The 24,257-nt window shown below is 33.6% G+C and overlaps 1 protein-coding gene across 7 annotated transcripts in view; it reads right to left on the minus strand.

The window, feature by feature from the left end:
- The window catches only part of EPHA5 (EPH receptor A5), a 348,209-nt gene that overhangs the window by 37,971 nt on the left and 285,981 nt on the right, over positions 1-24,257 (minus strand). For 5 of the 7 annotated variants that reach the window (XM_032334443.1, XM_032334442.1, XM_032334446.1 and 2 more), the window contains 4 exons: positions 17,369-17,434; positions 7,356-7,423; positions 5,678-5,803; positions 1,288-1,473 (listed from right to left, as the gene is read on the minus strand). In XM_032334443.1, coding sequence (XP_032190334.1) covers positions 1,288-1,473; positions 5,678-5,803; positions 7,356-7,423; positions 17,369-17,434 — 446 coding nt within the window. The remainder of the gene's footprint in view (positions 1-1,287; positions 1,474-5,677; positions 5,804-7,355; positions 7,424-17,368; positions 17,435-24,257) is intronic. The other 2 variants (XM_032334445.1, XM_032334444.1) reach the window with 1 other exon arrangement.

The following is a 24,257-nucleotide window of genomic DNA, read 5'->3' on the forward strand; positions in this document are numbered from 1 at the left end:
ATATGCCCTCTTTAACAACACATCACAGAAGGAATTTGAATTTGGGCTCATGTTTCTGGCACGTAGAGCAATGGTACAAGAAAGATGAAGTTTCATGATGGCCCCACTCAGAGGTGTGCGACTTCAGACTCCCTACCTCAGCTACAATCAGAAAAATCATGAGATTTAGTTGCACTTATGTCTCATTATCTGTGTGCTGCAGGTTGAGAATAATTGTTGAATAAATTAGCATCAGATCAGAGAGCATGAAATTAAGGACACAAATAAAGTGAGTTGCAACATGGTAAATTAAAAACAAGCTGAAGACTTCCTAGGCTGAACATCAAGAGGTACATTTATTAAGGGAGAATGCAGTTTGAGCTCACATAGAACAAAAAATAGGACAGAAATATTTTAAATATTTTCATTTTGCTTTACGTATATGTGTAGTTTCATGGCAGCAACAGCAAACAGAATATTTGATTAGGAAATAGACATTTCTAATCTGTATTCCCAGCTCCAGTACTGGTTTTTAGACTAAAATTTATAAAATTTAGATATGCTCATGTGTTCATAAAGATTTCAAGTACATATAAAATATATGACAAATTTAGTTGACTTAATATGAGAAATTTAGTTGTCTTAGTTTGTCTCAGTCAGGACCTATTCACAGTAAACAAGTTTTATAACAAATCAGGGGTCTAGAAAAGGAAGAGAATATTAATTATAATAATTTTGGGGTGTTGTCCACTAGTATCTGATGCATTCACTTAGATTAAAATAAATATTTATTCACTACTCTAATTAGCTGCAGATTTATTCACACACACACATACACACAAATATATTTTAATTTAATTTGTTCAACAATGTTACAAGTTAGGTATGATGTCTCTCTTTTTTTGGTGATATTGGGGCTCAAAATGTTTAACTGATCATGGACTAGTTTAGCTTTAGGTATATTAGACTTACATAAATATTTAAGACACTGTCTGTATTTTCCCAGGAGCAGACTTTTTTTACTTCTTTTTTTTTGGTAGCAAAAGAGACATATATGCAAAAGAGACAAAATTAAATGAAATATTTGAATAAGAGTTTTGGGCAAATGGAAGGTCATTACAGATAACTGCAAAGATCAGCTTGGACAAGAATCTATTAAAATACAGAAAAATTATTATTAATATTAGAGACATTTTGAATAACATTGCTGTGGCTATTTTTCTTTTTATCCTGAAATTAATAATAACCTAATAGAAGACACCCAGATATTCATGATACACACACACATATAATTTCTACTGTACTCACTTTTGGTCACAACACCTTCTAAGTGAATGATATTAGGATGATCGAACTGCCCCATGATACTTGCTTCACCCAGGAAATCTCGGCGTTGCTTTTCTGTGTAGCCTACTTTCAGGGTTTTGATTGCCACGGGTAATTCTCTTTTTCCTGGAAGTTTCAAACGTCCACTACAAACTTCACCAAATTCACCTTGTCATAAAGATGGAAAAACACAAAATTATTTCAAAATTTTACCCTAATAATAATATGCTAAAGTCCTAGAATATTAATGTTTAGACAAAACAGTATTAAAGGGGAGTCCAAACTTCATTATCGGTGGTAAGAGAATAAGTGGTGCTTTGGGAAAAATCGTCTACTGGTGATCATAAAACACTGGGGGTTATTAGCTTCATCCATCTCACTTACAAAAACCTTAATGAAAACATTAGAAAGAAATTGAATGTAACTGACTGAAAATCACTTCCCTCCTCCTTCTCTTTCTACGGTAGCAGTGCCTTAATTAAGAACAGGAAAGGAAGAAAGTTTATGGAAGGACAAAAAGGAAATAATTTTTAAGGAGGAGATGATTCATAAACAGAGTAACCGAGTGCTTAAACTATGTAAATAGTTTCGGGTACTACAAATTATATATAGAATATAAAAATAGTAGATAACAAAATCCTATGTTTGAATATACATATTTTTGCTGTGTTTTTTTTTTTTAAATAAAACAAACATTTGCTGGTTTAAAGATTTTATTTATTTATTTGTCAGAGAGAGAGATGGAGAGAGCACAAGCAGGGGGAGTGGCAGGCAGAGGGAGAAGCAGGCTCCCTGCTGAGAAAGGAGCCCAATGCAGGATTTGGTCCCAGAATCCTGGGATCATGACCTGAGCCAAAGGCAGATGCTTAACCAACTCAGTCACCTAGGAGTCTCACATTCTCGGGTTAAAATATGAGCTCCACATAAGGAAACATTAAAATATGACAAATAACATACCACTTTGAAAGTAAGTCAGTTATAAAAGATTTAAAAACATTCTATGTTACATCGGGATATTAAAAAAAAAAAAAAAGATCAGGACATTGACATGGTATATTCTATAATATAAACACAAATTAAAAGAAAAGAGAAAGGACCCCAAAAGATAAAATCATGAATGATAGAAAAAAAAGATCACAACCAACACCACAGAAATACAAACAATAATAAGAGAATATTATGAAAAATTATATGACAACAAACTGGGCAATCTGGAAGAAATGGACAATTTCTTAGAAACTTACAAACTACCAAAACTGAGAAAGGAAGAAATAGAAAATTGGAACAGACCCATAACCAGAAAAGAAACTGAATCAGTAATCAAAAATCTCCCAACAAACAAAAGTCCTAGACCACATGCCTTCTCCAGGGAATTCTTCCAAACATTTTAAGAAGAGCTAATGCCTAAAAAAAAAAAAAAAAAAAAAAAAAAAAAAAAATTAAATTAAATAAAAAGAAGAGCTAATGTCTATTCTGCTCAAACAGTTCCAAAAACAAAAATGGGAAGAAAGTGAAAAAAGAAAAAGAAAAAAAAAGAAAGAGAGAAAAGAAAAAGAAAAAAGAAAGAAATGGAAGGAAAACTTCCAAACTCATTCTATAAAGTTAGCATTATTTTGATCCCCAAACAAGACAAAGACCCACTAAAAAGGGGAATTAGAAGTCACTATCTCTGATAAACATGGATGCAAAAATTCTCAATAAAATACTAGCAAATCAGATTCAACAGTACCTTAAAAGAATTATTCACCACAATCAAGTGTGGTTTATTCCTGGGCTGTAGGGGTGGTTCAATATTCACAAGTCAATCAACATGATACAATACATTAATAAAAGAGAAGATAAGAACCATATGATCCTGTCAATAGATGCAGAAAAAGCATTTGACAAAATACAGCATCCTTTCCTGATACAAACTCTCAACAAAGTAGGGTTAGATGGAACAAACCTCAACATCATAAGGCCATATATGAAAGACCCACAGCTAATATCATCCTCAGGGGGAAAACTGAGAGTCTTTCTCCTATTGTGAGGAACAAGACAAGGATGTCCACTCTCACCATTACTTTAACGCAGTACTGGAAGTCTTAGCCTCAGCAATCAGGCAACAAAAAGGAAGGCAAGGAAGAAGTCAAACTTTCATTATTTGCAGGTGAAATGACACTCTGTGTAGACAACCTGAAAGACTCCACCAAAAAATTGCTAGAACTCATACACGAAAGAAGCAAATTTGCAGGATTTAAAATCAATATACAAAAATCCATTGCATATCTATACACCAATGACAAAGCAGCAGAAAAAGAAATCAAAGAATCAATCCTATTTGCAACTTCACCAAAAATAATAGGATACCTAGGAATAAATCTAAAGAAATAAAAGATCTGTATTCTAATAACTATAGAACACTTGTGAAAGAAATTGAAGAGGACACAAAGAAATCGAAAAGCATTCCATGTTCATGGACTGGAAGAACAAATATTGTTAAAATGTCTATAATACCCAAAGCAATCTATAGACTTATTGCAATCCTTATCACAATATCAAAACCATTTTTCAAAGAACTAGAACCAATAATCCTAAAATTTGTATGGAACCACAGAAAACTTTGAATAGACAAAGCATTCTGAAAAAGAAAAACAAAACTTGAAGCACCATAATTTCAGACTTCAAACTACATTACAATGCTGTAGTGATCAAGACAGTATGGTACTGGCACAAAAATTGACACATACATCAATGGAACAGAATAGAAAACCCAGAAATGGACGCACAACTCAATGGTCAACTAATCTTTGACAAAGCAGGAAAGAATGTTAAATGGAAAAAAGACAGCCTCTTCAGCAAATGGTGATGGGAACATAAGACAGCCACATTCAGAAGAATGAAACTGGATCACTTTCTGACACCATACATAAAAATAAATTCAAAATGGATAAAAGACCCTAATGTGAAACAGGAAACCATCAAAGTGCTAGAGGAAAACACAGGCAGAACCTCTTTGACTTTGCAGTAGGAACTTCTTACTGGACACATCATCACAGGCAAGGGAAACATAAGCAAAAAGAACTATTGTGACCTCATCAAGTTAAAAAGCTTCTTTCTGCACAGCAAAGAAAACAATCAACAAAACTGAAAGGCATCCTATGGAATGGGAGAAGATATTTACAATGATATATCTGATAAAGTGTTAGTATCCAAAATCTACAAAGAACTTATCAAACTTAACACCCGACAAACAAATAACCCAGTCAAAAACTAGGCATGAATAGATACTTTCCCAAAGAAGACATCCAGATGGCTAATGGACACATGAAAAGATGCTCAATATTACTCATAATCAGGAAAATACAAATCAAAACCACAATGAGATATCACCTCACACCTCTCTGGATGGCTAAAATTAACAACACAAGAAATAACAGGAGTTGGTAAGGATGCCAAGAAAGGGGAACTGTCTTTAACTGTTGGTGGGAATGCAAACTGGCGCAGCCATTCTGGAGAACAGTGGAGGTTCCTGAAAATGTTAAAAATAGAACTATCCTACCGTCTAGCAATTTCCCTACTAGGTATTTACCCAAAGGATAAAAAAACACAGTTTCAAACAGATTCAAAATTATATATGCACCCTGATGTTTATAGCAGCATTATCAACAATAGCCAAACTATGGAGAGAGCCCAAATGTCCACTGACTGATGAATGAATATATTATATACAATGGAATATAACTCAGCCATCAAAAAAAAAAAAGTGAAATCTTGTCATTTGCAATGACATGGATGGAGCTAGAATTCATTATGCTACATAAAATAGGTCAGTCAGAGAAAGAGAAATGCTGTGTGATTTCACTTACACGTGGAATTCAAGAAAGAAAACAGATGAACATATGGGAAGGGGGAAAAGGATAAAAGAAGGGACAGAAACAACCCATAAGAGACTCTTTTTTAAAAAAGATTTTATTTATTTGAGAGAGAAAGAGACAGAGTGAAAGAAAGAACACAGCTGGGGTGAGGGGCAGAGGGAGAAACAGACTCCCTGGGAGTCCAATGCAGGGCTCAATCCTGGAACTCCAGGATCATGACCTGAGCTAAAGGCAGACACTTAACCAACTAAGCCCCCCAGATGTCCTGCCATAAGAGACTCTTAAGGATAGAGAACAAACTGAAGATTGATGGAGGGAAGTGGTGGAGGGTGAGCTAGATGGGTGATGGGCACTAAGGAGGGCACTTGTTAGGATGAGCACTGGGAATTGTATATAAGTGATGGATCACTGAATTCTACCCCAGAAACAAATATTGCATTGTATATTAACTACCCAAATTTTATATGAAAAATAGAATAAATAAATAAAAGTATGAGTTAAACACACTATTGTACCTGCTCCAATAACTCTTTGAATGGTGATGCATGAAGCTTCTATCTCCTTGGCAAATTCATGGACCGCTTGATTGGGATCCTCATAGGTGTGTGGATCAATATAAGTTCTTACTCCTGGCAGCTTAACTGGAAAAATAAATGTGCATTAAAATATAACTGTTTATAAGGATGAATGAAATCAGACATTATTAATCCCTAATCCCTTAAATCCCTAATTCTTAGAAATGCCCAAACTGTAAGGACAGCCCTCACCCTCCTCAGTTATAGGAGTCATTTGTATAGCTATGTCATTATTATAACTGTAGAAATCTGGATTGTTGGTATGTACAAGAAGTTCACATATGACAACATATATGAATAGATATTATCTTTCAACAATAATGTTCATAGAGTCAGTCTCATAGGTAAACTAAGGTAAGTTTGTTTCCTACACTGGATAATGAAATGCTGTGAGTGGCTGTTTTGTTACTCTGTTTCACTGAAAATGCTACCATAGATGAATTTTGATTTTACAAAAAAATAATTTAAAATAATTTTTCTGGTGCTTTGGTCCAGTAAGGCTAATACAGAAGTCAAAAGAAAAAGGGAAGTTCTATCTCTCACTCTTCCCCTGTTACTTCATGGCTTTAACTAAGACTCTATGATTCTATGAGTCTCAGTTTCATCACATTTAATGGCTACCAATTTCACAAGTTGCTGGTTTTTTTTTTGTTTTTTTTTTGTTTTTTTTTTTTTAAGGATAGATAGCATTAAATAGGATAGGACCTATGAAAACAGATTCAAAGCTTTGCAGCATGAATTATGGCTTCAGTGATTTTGACTTTTATGGTCATAGCAGAGTGACAAAAACAAAAGAAATTATTTTTATTTACTTGTCAAATCAACTAATGCCATACTATTTATGAAAAATGCACATTTTATTTTTTTTAATGTTATTTATTTGATAGAGAGAGACACAGCAAGAGAGGGAACATAAGCAGGGCAAGTGGGAGAGGCAGAAGCAGGCTTCCAGATGAGCAGGGAGCCAGAGCGGGCCTCAGTCCCAAGACTTGGGGATCATGACCTGAGCTAAAGGTAGTGGTTTAACGACTGAGCCACCCAGATTCCCCCCAAAATGCACATTTTAAAATACCATTAATTTGAACTCACTTAGTCTAGTTTTTAAAGTATGGTATCAAAACTTGATTTTCTGTGTTTTTAAAAAGGATAGTCTTTTTCAAATCATTGAATGAAGATTGTTGCTATAGGATCTGCACAGGAAATTCCTGCTAAAGTGCTAGAAAAAGAAGAAAGATACTGAGAAATTTTATTTGCTTCTTCCAATGGTGTTATTTAATGATAACTTTCTACCAACTCTGCTGGAAGAAATTAGAATTGGCCTGGAAATTTGGTTTGAAATATAATAGCTTTTTACAATGATTGAGAAGGTTTTTTTTTTTTTTTTAATTATAATGAAGGTTTGTTTTAAAAAATTGAATAAATCATCCAGCTGTTGTCTAGAGTCAGGCAGCAATGCCCCCAAGCCCATATGCTTTACAGGAACATAATGGAACACTTACATTTTTTTAAACACAATATTTTGGTCAGTTATTACAAATCTCTTTGTCTGAAAGTACATAAAAATAAAAATAAAACCTCCTCTATTTTGTTTTCACTTGATTCTTTATAATTTGCTTACTGTGCCCATTATGAAAATGCATCTTTTCCTCTTCCGGATCTTGTTTTGCTTTGCTGTAACCACACCGCCTGGAACAGAGGAAGCTACAATTAGCCACATCTCCAAGTGTTGAATCACATGAAGCCCAGAAGCTCAAAATGCAATTGAAATGATTGCAGGCCTAACTGATTTTCACACTAGTAGCATGAAAAACACCAGTCCTTCTTTTGGATGAAACGATATTTCCGCCATCCGTATCTCTCAGTCTTGCCCAGATTTCACTGAGAAGTCAGAATCCATCCAAGTCCTTTTTTTTTTTTTTTTAAATTCTCTCTACCATACACCACACTCCAGATATTTTCTGTTAGAATTGTTAGAATTCTGTTAGAATTCCTTTCTTTCTTTCTCGCTTTTTTTTTTTTTGTCACCTCAGAAGCCTTTTTACAGAATGCAGCGCCCAAAATATATGTCTCTGATTCTATAGTGTCCTCCTTTCAATATCTTACTCTATCTTTTTTTTTTTTTTTTCCCTCTTGGTTGGGGGTCTTTCTCCACTCAGTCCACTTAGATCACTACCAATTAACCAAACCTGCAACCCTTCTCAGTTCAGCTCCACTCCCCAAATCTTATTCTCGCCTATTTTACTTAACTACTTACTAATTTCAGCGTCTTTGCAACCTGTTCTTGTTACTGAAAAAAATCTGCTCTTTGAGGTTCACAAATGACATAGTGACCTCATGACTTTATCTTAGTTTTTAATTATTCATGATGGTCTGAAATCTCTGACTACTCCTTTCCTGACACTTCTTGCTCCTCCCCTCATTTATGTGAACTTCTCTGGTTCTCTACTGTCAATCCATTCATTTCCATCAATTTAATTAATACCTCCCTTCTGGTTTAATTCTTTTGAGAGCTATACTCTTATTCCATCACAGATTTATTTTATAGGGATATTCCATTGACATACAGACTCAACAGATGTGAAAAACCAATCAGTATACTTCTCTTTACTTTCAGTCTTGATCAGTTGCCTTCTTTTTCTGTTAACAACACTGGCAAGGCCTTGGCCCCTTTAGGAACAAAGCCTTATCCTTGTGTACCTCACAGCAAATTAGTTGTCAAATCCCAAGCATTGTATAACATAAAAGTCTTACAATTCATCTCTTCTTTTTCATTAGCTCTACTGGTTCTTCAATTAAGGCTTTGTTATTTTTCATTTGGATTGCTGTAAGTGCCTCCAAACTGATACTCTTACATTCTGCAACTATTTTCCCAAACTCTACTAGACCTGGCTCTAGCCCAATTACCATAAATAAGGTTACTTTTCTACTTTGTTGTCTCCTAAGTCATTAATCAATCAATAAGATAAAGATTTCTAAACATAGCCCTAATGCCTATTTCCTACGCTACCTCTGTTATCTTCAAGTTCATAAGACTATAGATTCTCAGGTTCTCAAGATCTTTCTCCATGCTTCCACACATTTGCATATATTTGTTCCCACACCTAAGATATTCTCCCTAACAATTTTCAGTCATTAAAGTCTAGTTCAATTTTTGCCTTTTTCATGGTCTTCTTTCTTCCTGATACCCTAACTTAATGCAATCTTTCCCCATGGAAACCTAACAGTTTTCTGTACTCCTGTCTCATTGCAATTCCCATTTCAATGCAACATAATCATTTTGTATGTCTTCTGGTTCTTTTACTATTTGCCAGTTTTGTAAATGACAGTAGATAGCGTTTATCTATAAATTTCTGTAGTGACCTAGTGCCTATCTCAGAGCTGGCACCAAAAATATTTGTCACATTGATGAATGAATAAATGAATGAGTGAATGATATGTTGATTGCCTCTACACAATGACAAGTATTTGGAAAGTTGATGAATACTAAGTTGATGTGGTACATGATAAAACATTAAAACAACTGACTCAAATGAAAATATTTAAATTATTTTAGTGAAAGTCTAGGAAAGTGAATTTACTTTTCATAAGGTCTCATAAAAAAATTGAGTTTATTAAAAACAAAATTCCCATTCATTTCTGAATAAAGAAAATACAACCAAAACGACAGATTGACAAATAATTTCAGTATAAAGTTGGTTGAAAACTACTATGTGTTGTAAATGAAGGGTCCAATCCACACGTAAAAAAGAGAACTTTCCCTTGTTTACATATTCTATGATATTTCTTTAATATATGCATATTTTGATGTAGAAATGAAACCTATTTTATTCTATATCATTTCCTAGTGTATAACTACATATATATTATACAAAGTAGATAACACAACCCATCTCTGTGTCATTTTTGAATAAAAAATACAATATATTTGTTTAATCATGTTAACAAACTGACAGTTTATTAATAAAATACAGCTAAGTGAAATTTGAGGAAATCTGAAATATCCTTAATAGGTATGCTGTTCTTGGGTGAACAAAAATACACAATGGGGATTTGGTGGCTTCTCAAATTTTATTCATAACACTTAAATAGCTGCATTTGTCATCCAAGAGTCCTTAAGACATCTTGAATTAAATCACTGCAGTGAAATGGAGAGGAAAAAAAATACATAAAATCATACTAAAACTACATTTGGTCTGACATTTAAGTTATTTTAACGCACTGTTCATAATTTTTCTAGATACTACATTATTCTTTCAATCTTTAATACATGTGTCTCTAGAGAGAAGTTATTGATACTTTTAAAAATCAATGTTCTAACTACAATTGTGTGAAATCACCCTGAGATTTAGGTTATTTAAATAATACCGACAAAAAAACCTTTGTTAGAAGAATTCTAAAGAGACCTGAAAAGTATACAAGTTCTTGCAGTTTACTTTAGAAAACAAACATTCATTCTACCTTCAACTCCTCTGCCTTCAAAAGGAAAAAAAAATAATAATAATAAGCTTTCAAATTTGTATCTTCAAATAGTCTTTATCATTAAATAAGCCTCATGGATTTTTAAATTGCATGCAAATTCCTCATATGAAAATGGAAATAAAACTTTGGATCTCATCTAAAAAGTGGTCTGGGAATACCTTGGTGAGGACTGGTTAACATTTTAATACCTAAGGTGAGAGTCAGGAGGGCAATAGAAAGGAGTTATTTTTGACTATGGGCATCTCTAGAGCTCAATAACATATACGGCTGCATGTCACATTAACATATAAAATTAAGTTCTGGAACCCCCCAAAGCATCATTAAAACAAGCCTCAACAAGATACAGCAAGTAAAAGTGCAGCTGACAGAGAATGGCAGAGTTTCAGCCTCACTAACAGAGCACCGCAGGATGACGGCTCCTTCAGTATCATCTTCTGTACCTGCTCCAGATGCATAATTTTAACCCATCACACAAACAGTCAATAAATATGCCATTCTATACATAAATTATGCCTCCTACCTTCTGGAACCGATTTTTTTTTTTTCTGAATGGAAAAGAAACAGTTTCTTCATTTTGCTCCATATCACAATTTTAATGAGCTTTGATATCACTGTACTAAAAATATCTGGAGTGTTTTCAATTATGGAAATCATCTTCTTGTCATTTTTACTTATGTTTTCCTAGAAAACAATACTGTCTTACTGTTTATTAGTAGAGGTGGCCATGAGAATGTAGGTGTGATTCATATTCATTAATTAATATTTGTTAAGAAGTCCTAGAGAGACAGTGTATAAATATAACAACGACTTTAATAGGTTATTTAGAAACCAGCCTATTTTCTCCCATGCTTGTTCTAAAAATTTAGGGTAACACATCCTTGAGGATACTAATTCTGATCTTCAAAATTTAGTCCCAATCATAAATGATCCAAATTTGGATATTTGAAATTTCCATAATACATGAAAGTATTTCCATAATACATTTATGTATGGATGGAGTGCCAATAAGTAATTTAATTCTTGGATATCAATTAAGAATTTGATAATAAATTAGAGTATAATGTCAAGGCCACCAGAGGACCATGCAATGCATAGAATTAGTACTTTACTAAATGGCACCCTTATGACTAATGAGGAAAGATGAGTGAAAGCAATAGCCAAATGAGACTGTAAATTCTTGTCAACTACAGCTTCCAGAGAATCAGTTTTCCATTTCTTTAGCCTACAGAAAAAACAAAAAACAAAACAAAACAAAACAAAAACAAGCACAAACAAACAAACCAAAAACGCTTTTCTTCCTGCTGAATTCTGTATCAGGTGGGGAGGGATAAAGAAATAGTTCTGCATTTTGATTTTTCTGAAAGAGTGAGCATATGCACTCCCTAGGTCAGAAACGGAAACTTCTATGTTGCCTCCCTGTTTTCCAGATTAAGAAATGCCTTACCTATATTTTAGAGCCAAAAAATAAAATTCAAAAGGCAACAAATAGCAGGATGTTTTACTTATGGAAAACAAAATCTTCTTGTAATTTATTTATTTTTTATTTATTTATTTTTAAAGATTTTATTTATTTATTTGACAGAGAGAGATCACAAGTAGGCAGAGAGGCAGGCAGAGAGAGAGAGGAGGAAGCAGGCTCCCTGCTGAGCAGAGAGCCCGATGCGGGACTCGATCCCAGGACCCTGAGATCATGACCTGAGCCGAAGGCAGCGGCTTTAACCCACTGAGCCACCCAGGTGCCCCCTTTTTTTTTTTTTTAAAGATTTTATCTTCTTGTAATTTAAACCTCTTTAAGAACCACACTTCTCCAGATGTGCACACTCTCCTATTCTTACATGATAATGACCTCAACCACTGCATAATTTGTTTAAGAATTTTATTGCTAACATCTTAAAAAGAATAAGTTACAGCTTCTGAGGAAGGAGTCGGACTGTTTCACTTCAGGATTCTCTCCAACTAAACAAAACTAGTTTTAATAAAAGCTCAGCTAATTCAGCCTCATAAAGTAAAGAAGCATATGAATACCAGCTTCTTAATATATTTAATGAATACTAGAAATAAATTAAGTTTTGTTTTACAGGATGATATTCTTCAATATGAATGCAATTGAAAATGTAGTGAAATGAGATTTTGAATATTAATCTGTATTGTTTGCAGGTCCTTGACTCTCATTCATAGATTCTTCTAGGGTACTGTGATTTTTGAGGTCTTCACAGATAGATTTAAGTTATACAAAAAAATGATCTATTACTGTTTACTGAAAATTCTCAAGCACACTTCTCAACAGAAATGTATTCATGCTGAAAATCACACTTTCCTTGGGATATGGGAATGGGGTGATTATACCACACAAAATGTAGGCTTAGCTTACAAAGTTCCCGTCTTACATTCTGTCAGAATACTAACCACTCTATGATTGAAGGCAACATGAGATACTACCTTATTTTTTATTTTATGTCTTACATTCCATTTTTTAATTTCCATATTCTAAAAGACAAAGAAAAAAGAATACCCTTGAAATAACGGCCTCCAAAATAGTATATAGTACATATGAATTGGTAAATTTTTCACTAATGAACTCTTCAGATAATTTTAGAATTAGCAATAGGAAGACTTGAACACTTTCAAATACTCAAAGATGAACTTTAAACTTTTCAACATGGAGTTAAATTTTAATTGACTTAGAATATTGATATAAAAACACATTTCATAAAGTATGACATGTGAAGACTGTCTCCCTGTTTTCAATAAATTTTGTTCTAATGTAAGATTAGGTAATATCCTATTAATTTTTAAACTATTTCATGAATATGACTATTGGATTTCTCAGTTAGAGTAGGTCCACAAATATCTTATACAATATCTCCTACTTGAGGTTCCACAAGTATTATAAAAAGAATTTGGGAGCAGTTCATTGTTATGTTTTATACAGCAAGTCTTCAATTGGAATTTAATATATTCTCTATATATTGCAATGGCATGTCTTCATCTGCCTGCTATGAGCACTCAAATGGGGGTCTAGAATTATAAGGGATAATTTTATATTCTCTGTCTCTCTTCTAATTCTATAAAATGCGATAGTACTTCCACATACGTCCCTGACAGAAATGTTGTGAAGATGAATGAAATAATCTCTGTTGTATGTATGTGGAAATAAAAATTTGCTCACTTTAAATTTTAAGAAATATTCACTTCATATGAAATATTCACTTCATATAGAGAAAGAAAAATAGTTCATTGAAACATTAAGATAACAGTTTGTTTGTTTTCATTTTTGTTTTTTTAAGTAGGTACCATGCCCAGAATGGAGCTCAGTGGGGGTCTTGAACTCGGGATCCTGAAATCAAGACCTAAGATGGAGATCGGAGCTGAGATCAAGAGTCAGATGCTTAGGGGCGCCTGGGTGGCTCAGTGGGTTAAGCTGCTGCCTTCGGCTCAGGTCATGATCTCAGGGTCCTGGGAATGAGCCCCGCATCGGGCTCTCTGCTCAGCAGGGAGCCTGCTTCCCTCTCTCTCTCTGCCTGCCTCTCTGTCTACTGTGATCTCTCTCTGTCAAATAAATAAATAAAATCTTAAAAAAAAAAAAGAGTCAGATGCTTAATTGACTGAGCCACCCATGTACCCCAACGTCATATTTCAATATAATTTGTGATCTTTGTGGTCAGAGAAATTTGTTTTTGTTTTTGTTTTGGTCTAATCTCTGCAATAGTTTTTCCCTCATATCTCTGATTAATAATATTTTTAAAAATCTCTAAAAAGTGAGATTGATTTCCTGAAAGTTACAGGGCAGGTAAATGAACCTTTAATACCTCTGTTTTCAGAATATAAAACTTTATTTCCCTTGCCACTAGAACAATTCAGAAAAAGCAGTAAGTGATAAGAAGACATTGGAAAAACATGAAAATTAATGAATAAAGAAAATAGTCTGACATATGTTTGAATTTAAGAAACACAAGAAAAAGCTATTTGGGGACCATTGGGATCTTTCAGATGGATTTATAATAAATATTATGTTATAAACATTTTTTGGTTTTGGAAAACATAAGCACAAATGAATATTAAGGGATAAATGATAATGTTATTTTAGAAATTACAAACATTAATGTCTTATTTACATTAAAAAACGAATCCATTCAACACAGGGTATTTGTAAAAATAGATTTCCTTTGAGAAGTAAACTAGCAATTAGAATCTCAAGGTAGTTTGGATGCCATAAAGTCAAAGATCATCAATAAAAAATACCTCTGCTAAAAATGTATGCTATCTTGGGTACCTAAAATCTAGGCCTCAAGGTTTCAATCATAAATATTATAGAAATAATTTCTATTATTGGGTAGATTGAAGTCAAAGAATAAAGAATATTTGAAATATTAACATTATATATAACTATAGATTTCATACAAAGTGGGCAACTAGAATGATGGAAAATAATTTGAGATCAAAGGTGGCAGCATCTAATTACTAATTTTATCTTATAAATGATATACCATCCATTTGAGAAGGAATGGAGTATGGTTTTTTGGTGATGGATATCACACAACAAAACTCACAACTCTGGAGAATTGAAGCTTTAATGTAGTTGAACTGGAGGATGAAAGATCTCAATCAGTGGTTTAAAATTGTGCTTTTAAGACCCCGAGATTTCCACAAGGTATGTCCAGGTACTTTTAAAAGTCAGTAAATTTACAGTGGGCAATTTTAATTGCATTATAACGTAATGAATTTAAGGTCAAAACCAACTATACATGAGAAATGAAAAACAGTGAGATTTCAAAATCTCAAAATGTCTAACAATCTTTGGTCTATTATGTCTGTTCACACACGCTGGTAATAGAATGTTCCATTGGAAAATATTTATGTGGTAATTGACTCATCCTGATATGATTATACATGAAATTGGGTGACAAGATTTCGGGTCAAAATTTTTCAGTATTTCATTATTTTCAGTACAGAGTACTAGGAAAATTCTTCTTCTCAGGCCTTAATTTCCACGATAAAATGCTGTTTTCTCCTTAATGATTTAATCTAAACAGATAATATTTTTAACAGAAACCTCGTAGTGACTTGACATTCCATTACAAAATGGCATTTTAGAAAACATAACAATAAGAACATCTTAAACTTCCATTCTTTCCCAGTAATAATTTTAGATAATTCTCTTATCTAATTTATGTAAAATCAATTTAAAAATTTTTTCTTCCACTTTATTTTGGCTTGTTTCCTAAGAATGCTTTAAAAAATTCTGGATCTTCCATAAATTTTTCCATGAAAACTGTTACCATTTTATTAGGTATCTAAGCACATTTGTGGCTAAATCATTCATTCATTCATTCATTCATTCATTCATTCATTCAGTATGTGCATGTGTGCACATGTGCACACACACACAAATACACACCCACACACAAATGCACTCAAAATTACTAATGTTATCTGAGTAAAAATACTAGAAAAACATTTCTGTTGTCAGGTTTTCTGATGTGTTCTTTGTGAAGGAAGCATTCTGCCTTTCTATTTTTCCTTTTATTTATTTTATAAACTCCCTGAAGCCCTCTGTATAGTGGAAAAAGATTTTATTTTTAAAATTCAAGCATTTAAAATCTGATTAACATTTGTTCTTGCCAATACTTTCTAAATCGTGTCTTCATAAATTTTTACTTTCACAATAAGTTTATATTTGCGATTTACCTCAAGGTAGGCCCGAATGTCAATCTTTTTTTTCCAAGATGTAAATTCCATTTATTCTACATAGTGATGATATAGCTCTTACAACAACTATATTTGAGACTCAAGTAGTATGAACAGTTCAGCAACCTTTATTTTCGTTTTTAGCTTTCCATAAAGTGGTTTAAAAAAATCACAATATAAAGCTATTTATGTTATACTTTAGCCATTGCCAGATTTCAGGGTTTTTTGGTTGATCACCATGCTCAGAAAAAGAGTTTTTAGAGTAAGTTAAGTCAAGTGAAACAAATCTATGCTTTCATAATAAGTTTGAAACTTTTTACAAGTACAAAAATTTCAAAAGACAGAAAAAGATCTCTTGAGTTTTATCAATCTGCTTGTTACTTTCTCTCGTTCTCAGAAGATCACTGTATCCATCCCACCATTTCTCACATGTACACACATGTGCACATATATTCACAACTTTTTTTTAATTAACAAAAATTAATTTACATCTAGAGAATGCAAGTTACAATTTAAAGTGCTCCAAGGAAACCTTATACTCCTCTAAAATGCATTTCGGATTATCTTTTCCTTGCAAATTTTGACTACAGATAACAGCTCAATATGATAGTACAGGGATTTAGATTCTTTAATCTGGGCAGAAATTATCTGGATTATTTCACTTTTTCCAAGATAGTACACAATTATGTAGGAGTCTCTCTAAATCTGTGGATAGAGGTCTCTGGTCTTTCCTACCAACCTATAGCTTATAGCTATAACCCAGATATATAATCAGGATTTGCATTTGTAAGTAATTAAGATTATCTCATTTGGACACTGATTCCCAAAATGTGCATTTTTTTTTTTACTTCACTGATATCAAATTAGAAATATCACCTGTAACATCTAATATCTGAAATAATCCAAGCTTAAAATATTAAATAAACCATTTAAAGTTACATGTGGTTCTATTCTCCAATGCCATATGTATCCACAATGATAACAACAACAACAAAAAAAATAGATGATCTCAGTTAAGTTATGGTCATTCCATGGTTCTGGGAGAGAGCAATGGCGATTTCACCTTGAAGCAGCATTTCAGCAAGAAGTAGCATTCCACCTCCATATATGATATGATTTTAATCTTAATGGAACAACAAACACAGCAACATGTTAAATGTAAAACAGGTGCTACAATCTTACAACTTCTGGTTTACATCAGGACCACAGCAAACGCTTTGGAAGAGAAGTATGAATGTTGGACATAAGGATGATGTGCTATACGTGTATTTTCTTTGAAATTATCCTTTACCCAATGACTTGTTAAGATTCCCCTTTGGAAATCAGTTCACTCTTCTTTTAGGCACAACTGGTGCACTAACTGTTAAAATGTACACAAATGGAGAAAAATAAAAAAGGAATGCTGACGATAATACATATATGTGGGACATTACATAGGAGTGAAAACGGGAGGGGGACACTAACCATATTAGGCTTGGATGGGCAACAGCGCACAGGGAAGAAGCCCTTCCACAGCCACACTCGCAGCAACTGAAAAGCAAACAAGAGAGCCCAAGATAAGGAAGAGATCCCACTCCCTCAATATAGCATTAAGACTCTATGAATTTAGACAGGTGTCTGTTTTGCTTTTCAAAAGCAAAATCCCTAAAGGCATTACAATTAAATGTCTTCCACAATGCTTTTCAAATTAAATAGCATTTTATGGATTTACGAAATACAGAGCTATATTAAATAATTATTTTTATTTTACTTAAAATGCTTATTTGTAGGAAATAAAATGAGCCAATGCTTTTGATTATGCAATTAACACAAACATACAAATAAAGATTTAAGCCCATTTAAATATATCTTTCCTCAGAAATTCCTGCAAGATTTATATTCAGAAGACATGCTAAATTGTCCTTTAAATACATGTTTGCATAGAGCCTACAAATTAGGAGGGAGAATCATGTCCTACTAGTTCAACCCACTGATTTTGTATGCCAGTGGCATTATTTATCACAACCTATTGAAAATGTTACGCTTCCATGACTTCTCCAATCACCTATGGAAAACTACCAATTTAAATTTACATATTCAGACTTAAAAAAACGCATCTCCAAATATATATTTGTAGAGCTATTGCTATAATAAAAAAGCAAACTATATATAATACATGCACTTTTCTGGATATTGCAACATTTAAGATTCTTTCAAATTTTCCGCATAGCCATAAAAAATCCAGAAAATACCAAGTATATCGCTTACTAAAATGTACTTTATCATTAGAAACCACATAAACTGATCATAGACTATAACATAAGTATATTTAGTGCTTCAATACATTCACTTGCTAGTATATTTTATGAATATCATTTCTAGTGATTTCAAGAGAACAGAGAAATGAGCTCAGCAATGACACATAAACTGGCAGGCCTAGGGTTTTGTCTAAAATCTGTCTATTTTGAATTGTAATTATTTGAAATGTATCTACTCTATTTTGTAACAAATAAGGAGAGGAAAGTGAAATACAGACATATAACAAATTTGGAAATGTTAAAAAAGGTAGATAAGTTTTTCCAAATCAAATTCCAAAGGGTCTTTTGGAAAGGAAAAGTAGGGATTGTTCTATCTACCTATCTATATAATTTTTTGGTAAACTGATGTTGTTTTAATTTTTAGGACTACTAATTCGGAATTTGGCTGTCACTAAAGTGGAATCCTAGTAAATAAAAATGGCTACTGTGACAGTTATCTCCTATTTGACTATTTATTATAATATATTTTTAAATGCCGCCTGTCTGCCTCAGTCGGTTGAGCGTCTGCCTTTGGCTCAGGTCATGATCCCAGGATCCTGGACTTGAGTCCCATATTGGGCTCCTTGCTCAGTGGGATGCCTGCTTCTCCCTCTGCCTGCCACACTCCCTGAGTGTAAATTCTTTAAATTTAAATTCTTTAAATTCTTTAAATTTAAAGTTAATTCTTTAAAAAATACGCCTTAAAATTATTTCACTATAGAGATAATGAAATTCAAAGTTAAGGTATATCAAAATATTAAAATACTTAAAGAGTAGCTAAAACATCTGTGAAATACTTTGGCAGTTCTTAATATATTTCTTTACAATTAAATTAATTTCATTAAGTCTTAAACACGTATTGATGTCTTATATAAATCAACTCTCCTGTTTCTGTTTGTATCAGCCCTCAGATAAGGGGTTGCCCAACTACAGCGCATGGACCAAATCTAGCCTACCACTTATTTTCTATAAGATGTTGTTGGGACACAGCCATACTCGTTACTTGTGTGTGGCTTGTCCCGTGCTGTTATGACACAGTTGAGTAGTTATGACAGAGAATATAGGGCCCTCAAATATTTAATGCCTGCCCTTAGAGAATATTTGCCTTCCTCTTTTCTTAGGCTATTAGGTTCCTAAGATGAGAATGATTCTTTGATCTTTTCTTTTACTTCACAGTTTAAACAAAATGAATGGCATCTGTAAGTAGTCAGTGTTTTACTGTAATTGGTATTACCTATGACACAATTAGCTCAATTTACTGATCGTTATTGATGTGGAAATTTTGGATTAATTTAAAAAAGCAGAGTTCCAATTCAATAAATAATTAATAAATAGTAGTTGTTGACAACTATATCTGATTACTTTTCAATGACTTAAAAAAAAGCTGATGTAATTTCCCGATAAAGTACAAACATACTTTTAGATGTAAACTATACAGTTTGTAAACTCGAGTAGAGCTGTGTTTAGGAAGGTGGTAACTTCACTGTGGTTTGTCATTACCTAACAGGATTTAATATTCAGCCAGTGTCCTGCTACAAAACACACTAATGATCCTAAAAAGAATAATTTTCCTAATTTGAATGATCCTAAAAATAATAATTTTCCTAATTTAAAAATTATAATAAGATTCATCTCTCACAATTTAATACACACACATACATACGCACATACACACAAATATATGTGCTATTCACTGTAACACCCAATCCACAAATTTTAGTCTTGAGGAATTTATATCATCTTACTTGTCACTAGAGCTTTAATTTAAAGTTTTAACAAACCTTAATCAAAAATACAAAATCATGTAAAATCAAACCCTTGCATTTTTTTTGAGCCATTGATTTAGAATTTGCACTGATAGCATCTGACTTATTTTAAGATGGCACAAATAAATTACCCTGGGTCAATTAGTTAACCTCTTTGTGTTTCAGTTGACAGCTATAAAATAGGAATAATAGCAGATCCCATCTCGACAGTTTTGTGAAAATGAGGTGAGAGAATATATATATTCGCTTAGATCAGGATCTGGCATATCATACATTTTGGGAGAAAAGTGGTAACTTAGTAATATCATAATCAAAGTGATGGACTAGATTATTATCTCAGAGTAATTGTTTTTTTCACAATCCATATAATATGATCATACTAAGTATTTCCATTTATAATATAAATATACATTATGACCAACTCATATAAATACAGAAGGGTCCATGTGATTTTTTTGAAAAATCAATCCCATGAAATTTTTTTCTTAAGGATTTAGTAGTGATCACCATATTCTCTGCCTCATTAAGAAAATTAAAAGTAGACTTCCTTTACTAGGACTATCAAATGTGTAAGAATAACCCCAAATAAATCTTTTAAAATAAACTCTGAGGATGCTGTCACAGTAACACCTCAGCACCAGATGGTATACAGGCTCTTCCCTTAATCAATAAATACTTGAAGTACAGGTTGAAAACGCTTACAAGCCTCAGAGATAATTTAGAAATAGAAACCAAGATGTGCTAGAAATAGCAGCCAATCTAATTTCTGTGAGCTATGGTTCCACACAGGCCACATCTGCATTCTCATCAGTCTGTAGCACCTGGAAGTCTGTAAGTAACTGCGTGCCGCTACAGCAAGATCATTATTAGCCAAGTTTAAAATAGTTTAGCTCTCCAGGCTTATACTAAAAACAAGAAACAAAACAACAAACAAAAAAAGCTGTGAGTCTTTGTTTCAACAAGATATTTTGATTTGTCCTTCACAAGATTAAAATATAACAGAAGCTTTCCAGACCCAAAGAAGATTCAAATACAATTACTTTAGCCAGGACTTAACACAGAGTTGATCAATATATGCATGAAGTGTGTCAATGTGAGTAAGATAACCTCCCTCCTACCAAAGCAAGGTGATTTTAACTCTAGGGAAGAAATTCTCCACGATACTAGATCAGAGAATCAAGACTACAGGCTATGGATAAATGATTTAAATTGTTAAACAAGATATCATAGAAGCAGATAAGAAAAGCTCTAAGATCCTAATCGACAAAGAAGAGAAACACAGGAATGGTAATGTCACAAAATAAGTCCTTTAATTAGGGAACAGATATTTTCAGTTTATTGGTAAAAAAAAAAAACTAAAAAGGGGAAGAAAACAAAGGCTTTATCCCTTTTAAGTAAAACAACAATAAGAACAACTAATGGCAGTACTAGAGAAAACAGAGTGGCACTTAGGCCACTGAAAAGTGGCACCAAGCCTTTAGGCACTTAGGCACTTAGGCCACTGAAAAGTGGCACCGAGCCTTTAGGACACAATCCTCTGAAACCTATCAACGAGCACTAAAAAAGTCCTTATCTTTTGACATCACTACGAAGCAAAAGAATAGAGATCATGAGGTTTGCAGTCAAGCCAGGAGCAGTCCTGGATACGTCCGTCCGTTACATTTGGTTCACTTGGGTAAACCAGTCATGGATGTGAATAAGATAATAACAGAAACTATCCCACATGGTGCGGTTTCGAAGAACGAGTTTCATAATACATGTGAAGCTCTTTGCACTGTCCCAGACTCACAGTGAGCATTTTAGAAGTTTTCAAAATGACATGATTATAATAATCTGGTTTTAGGGCAAAGAGTGAGGTGCAGAAAATATGCATGAAGTTGGTCATATTAAAGAAACTAAATAATGAATATTTCGAAGAAAACAAAATACATTTGTGGAGTCTATGATGTGATGAAGATCAGTACCCTATATATATATATTAATTAGTGTGCAGAGAAATAAAATGATGACAAAGTGTTTTTTTAAGGGCTATTGTTGAAATGTTCCATTAATTAGCATTATGGGGCAATTTTAATTCTCTCTGCTTCTCATGTTTTGTGGTTATTTCCCTTTATAATTTTAAGAAAGTGAAATCATTAAAAAATGTTCAGTTACAAGGTTTATCACAATATACTGTCATTTACACACTATCATTTTTATTTTTTTTTAATTTTTTATTGTGTTATATTAATCACCATACAGTACATCATTAGTTTTTGATGTAGTGTTTCATGATTCATTGTTTGTATATAACACCCAGTGCTCCATCCAATCCATGCCCTCCTTAATACCCATAACCAGGGTCACCCATCCCCCCCCAAAAAAAAACCCCTCAGTTTGTTTCTTAGACTCCATATTCACTCATGGTTCATCTCTTCCTCTTCATTTTTCCCCTTCTATCAGTTTTTAAATGATGAAAATAATTTAAATGTTTAACAAATATTTATAACAAAAGAAACTGAGGAAATTGTTCACTGATAATTAACATCGACAGTGTTAATCATTTCATAGATTTATAATGTGGTATCTTTTACATCTGTCTTAATTCCCTGACCTCTTCTAAGATTTAGTGCTGATTTCCTGATGAAGCCAGGTTAAAACTCTCCAGAAATCTTTTGCAAATACTAAGCAAAGGATAAAAAGCATAATTATGATGGACATGGCTCCCAAACTCTACTCTTCGGTCCCCATGCTTCTGGCACAAACACATAAAATTATTCTACCTAAAGAGAAGGTAATATAAAATGGTTATAAAGAACTTTTTAATTATTTTTTTTAATTGTGCCTTTGAGTGACTCTGAGAGGAATACTACATCTACCATACATGTTGGTATTTATATGTGCAATTCATTTCCTATTTCCAAGTCACAGTCTAGACAAATTGGAATAGGATATCATTATATGCAGTAATTTTTCAAGCTTCTTTTCAACTTCTCTGTTTCATTCTTACTATAAAGAGCTTCTTATCCCTCACCAACAATTATAGGTGTCTCCCTATTAGCTAAGATGCTTTACCAACAATGGTCATATCTAAGCACAAGTCTCTGGTAGATGGATTTTGAAATATCAGTGGGTCTCAGTATTATGTCAAGTTCCAAACCTGTCACTCTCATATCTTTCTGCGAAATAATGAGAAATAAATATATGGTATCTACTTCCCAGTTCCTGACATAGAACTCTTAAAATGCTTGTATGTACAGGTGCTGGAAGAATCTTTGCTCCAACCCTTATTCTTTGACCCCAGTTTCTGGCACCAAGCTCCTAAAACTCTTGTAATTTCTTTTGTGATAACAGCACTAGGAACATCTCTTGTTCTAATACTTGATCTTTCACCCTGGTTCTTGACCCAAAGCTTCTAAATCTCTTGGAACTTCCTGGGTGATGGGAATGTCTTTTGTACTAATGAGGTGATTCCTGATCACTAGAAAACATAGGTTATGAGTAGAAGTATAGGATTTTCAGTCACACCCCTCATTCTCTTGAGAGAGGAGGGGGATAGAAATAGAGTCAATGATCATGCCTACAAAATGAGTCCTCTGTAAAAATCCCAAGAATCCCAGAGTCCAGACAGCTTCCAGTATGGTGGACACATCCATGTTCCAGGAGGGTGATGCACGGGTTAGCTTGCACCTGGGACACTTTCAGACCTTGCCCTACATATCTCCTCAACCGGCTATTTAGCTGTACCCTTTATTATACCGTGTATTATATGATAAACTGGTAAATGTAAGGGTGCCTGGGTGGCTCAGTGGGTTAAAGCCTCTGCCTTCAGCTCAGGTCATGATCCCAGGGTCCTGGGATCAAGCCCCGCATCGGGCTCCCTGCTCAGTGGTGAGCCTGCTTCCTCCTTGCTCTCTCTGCCTGCTTCTCTGCCTACTTGTGATCTCTGTCTGTCAAATAAATAAATAAAATCTTAAAAAAAAAAGTGTTTCCCAAAGTTTTGTGACCTGTTGTAGCAAATGATCAAACTCAAGGAGGCAAGTCACGAGAACCCCTGATTACAGGACAGAAGTTGTGTGCAACTTGGGGACCGATTGCTGTCTGAAGTAGAGGGTAGTCCTATTGACTGAGTCATTAACCTGTAGGGCCAACTCCAGTTATTGTCAGAATTGAATTGAACTGTAGGCTACCCAGATGGTGTCATAGAGACTTGCTGGGTGTATGAAAACAAACAAAACAAAACAAAAACCACCTATCTGGTATCGGAGCATTGTGAGTATGGTAGCAGTGTGAGAGTAAAGGAGAAACACAAAAGGAGTATGTTTTCCTGAC

The sequence above is a fragment of the Mustela erminea genome, chromosome 2 (genome assembly GCF_009829155.1).
Source record: "Mustela erminea isolate mMusErm1 chromosome 2, mMusErm1.Pri, whole genome shotgun sequence".
Classification (NCBI taxonomy): domain Eukaryota; kingdom Metazoa; phylum Chordata; class Mammalia; order Carnivora; family Mustelidae; genus Mustela; species Mustela erminea.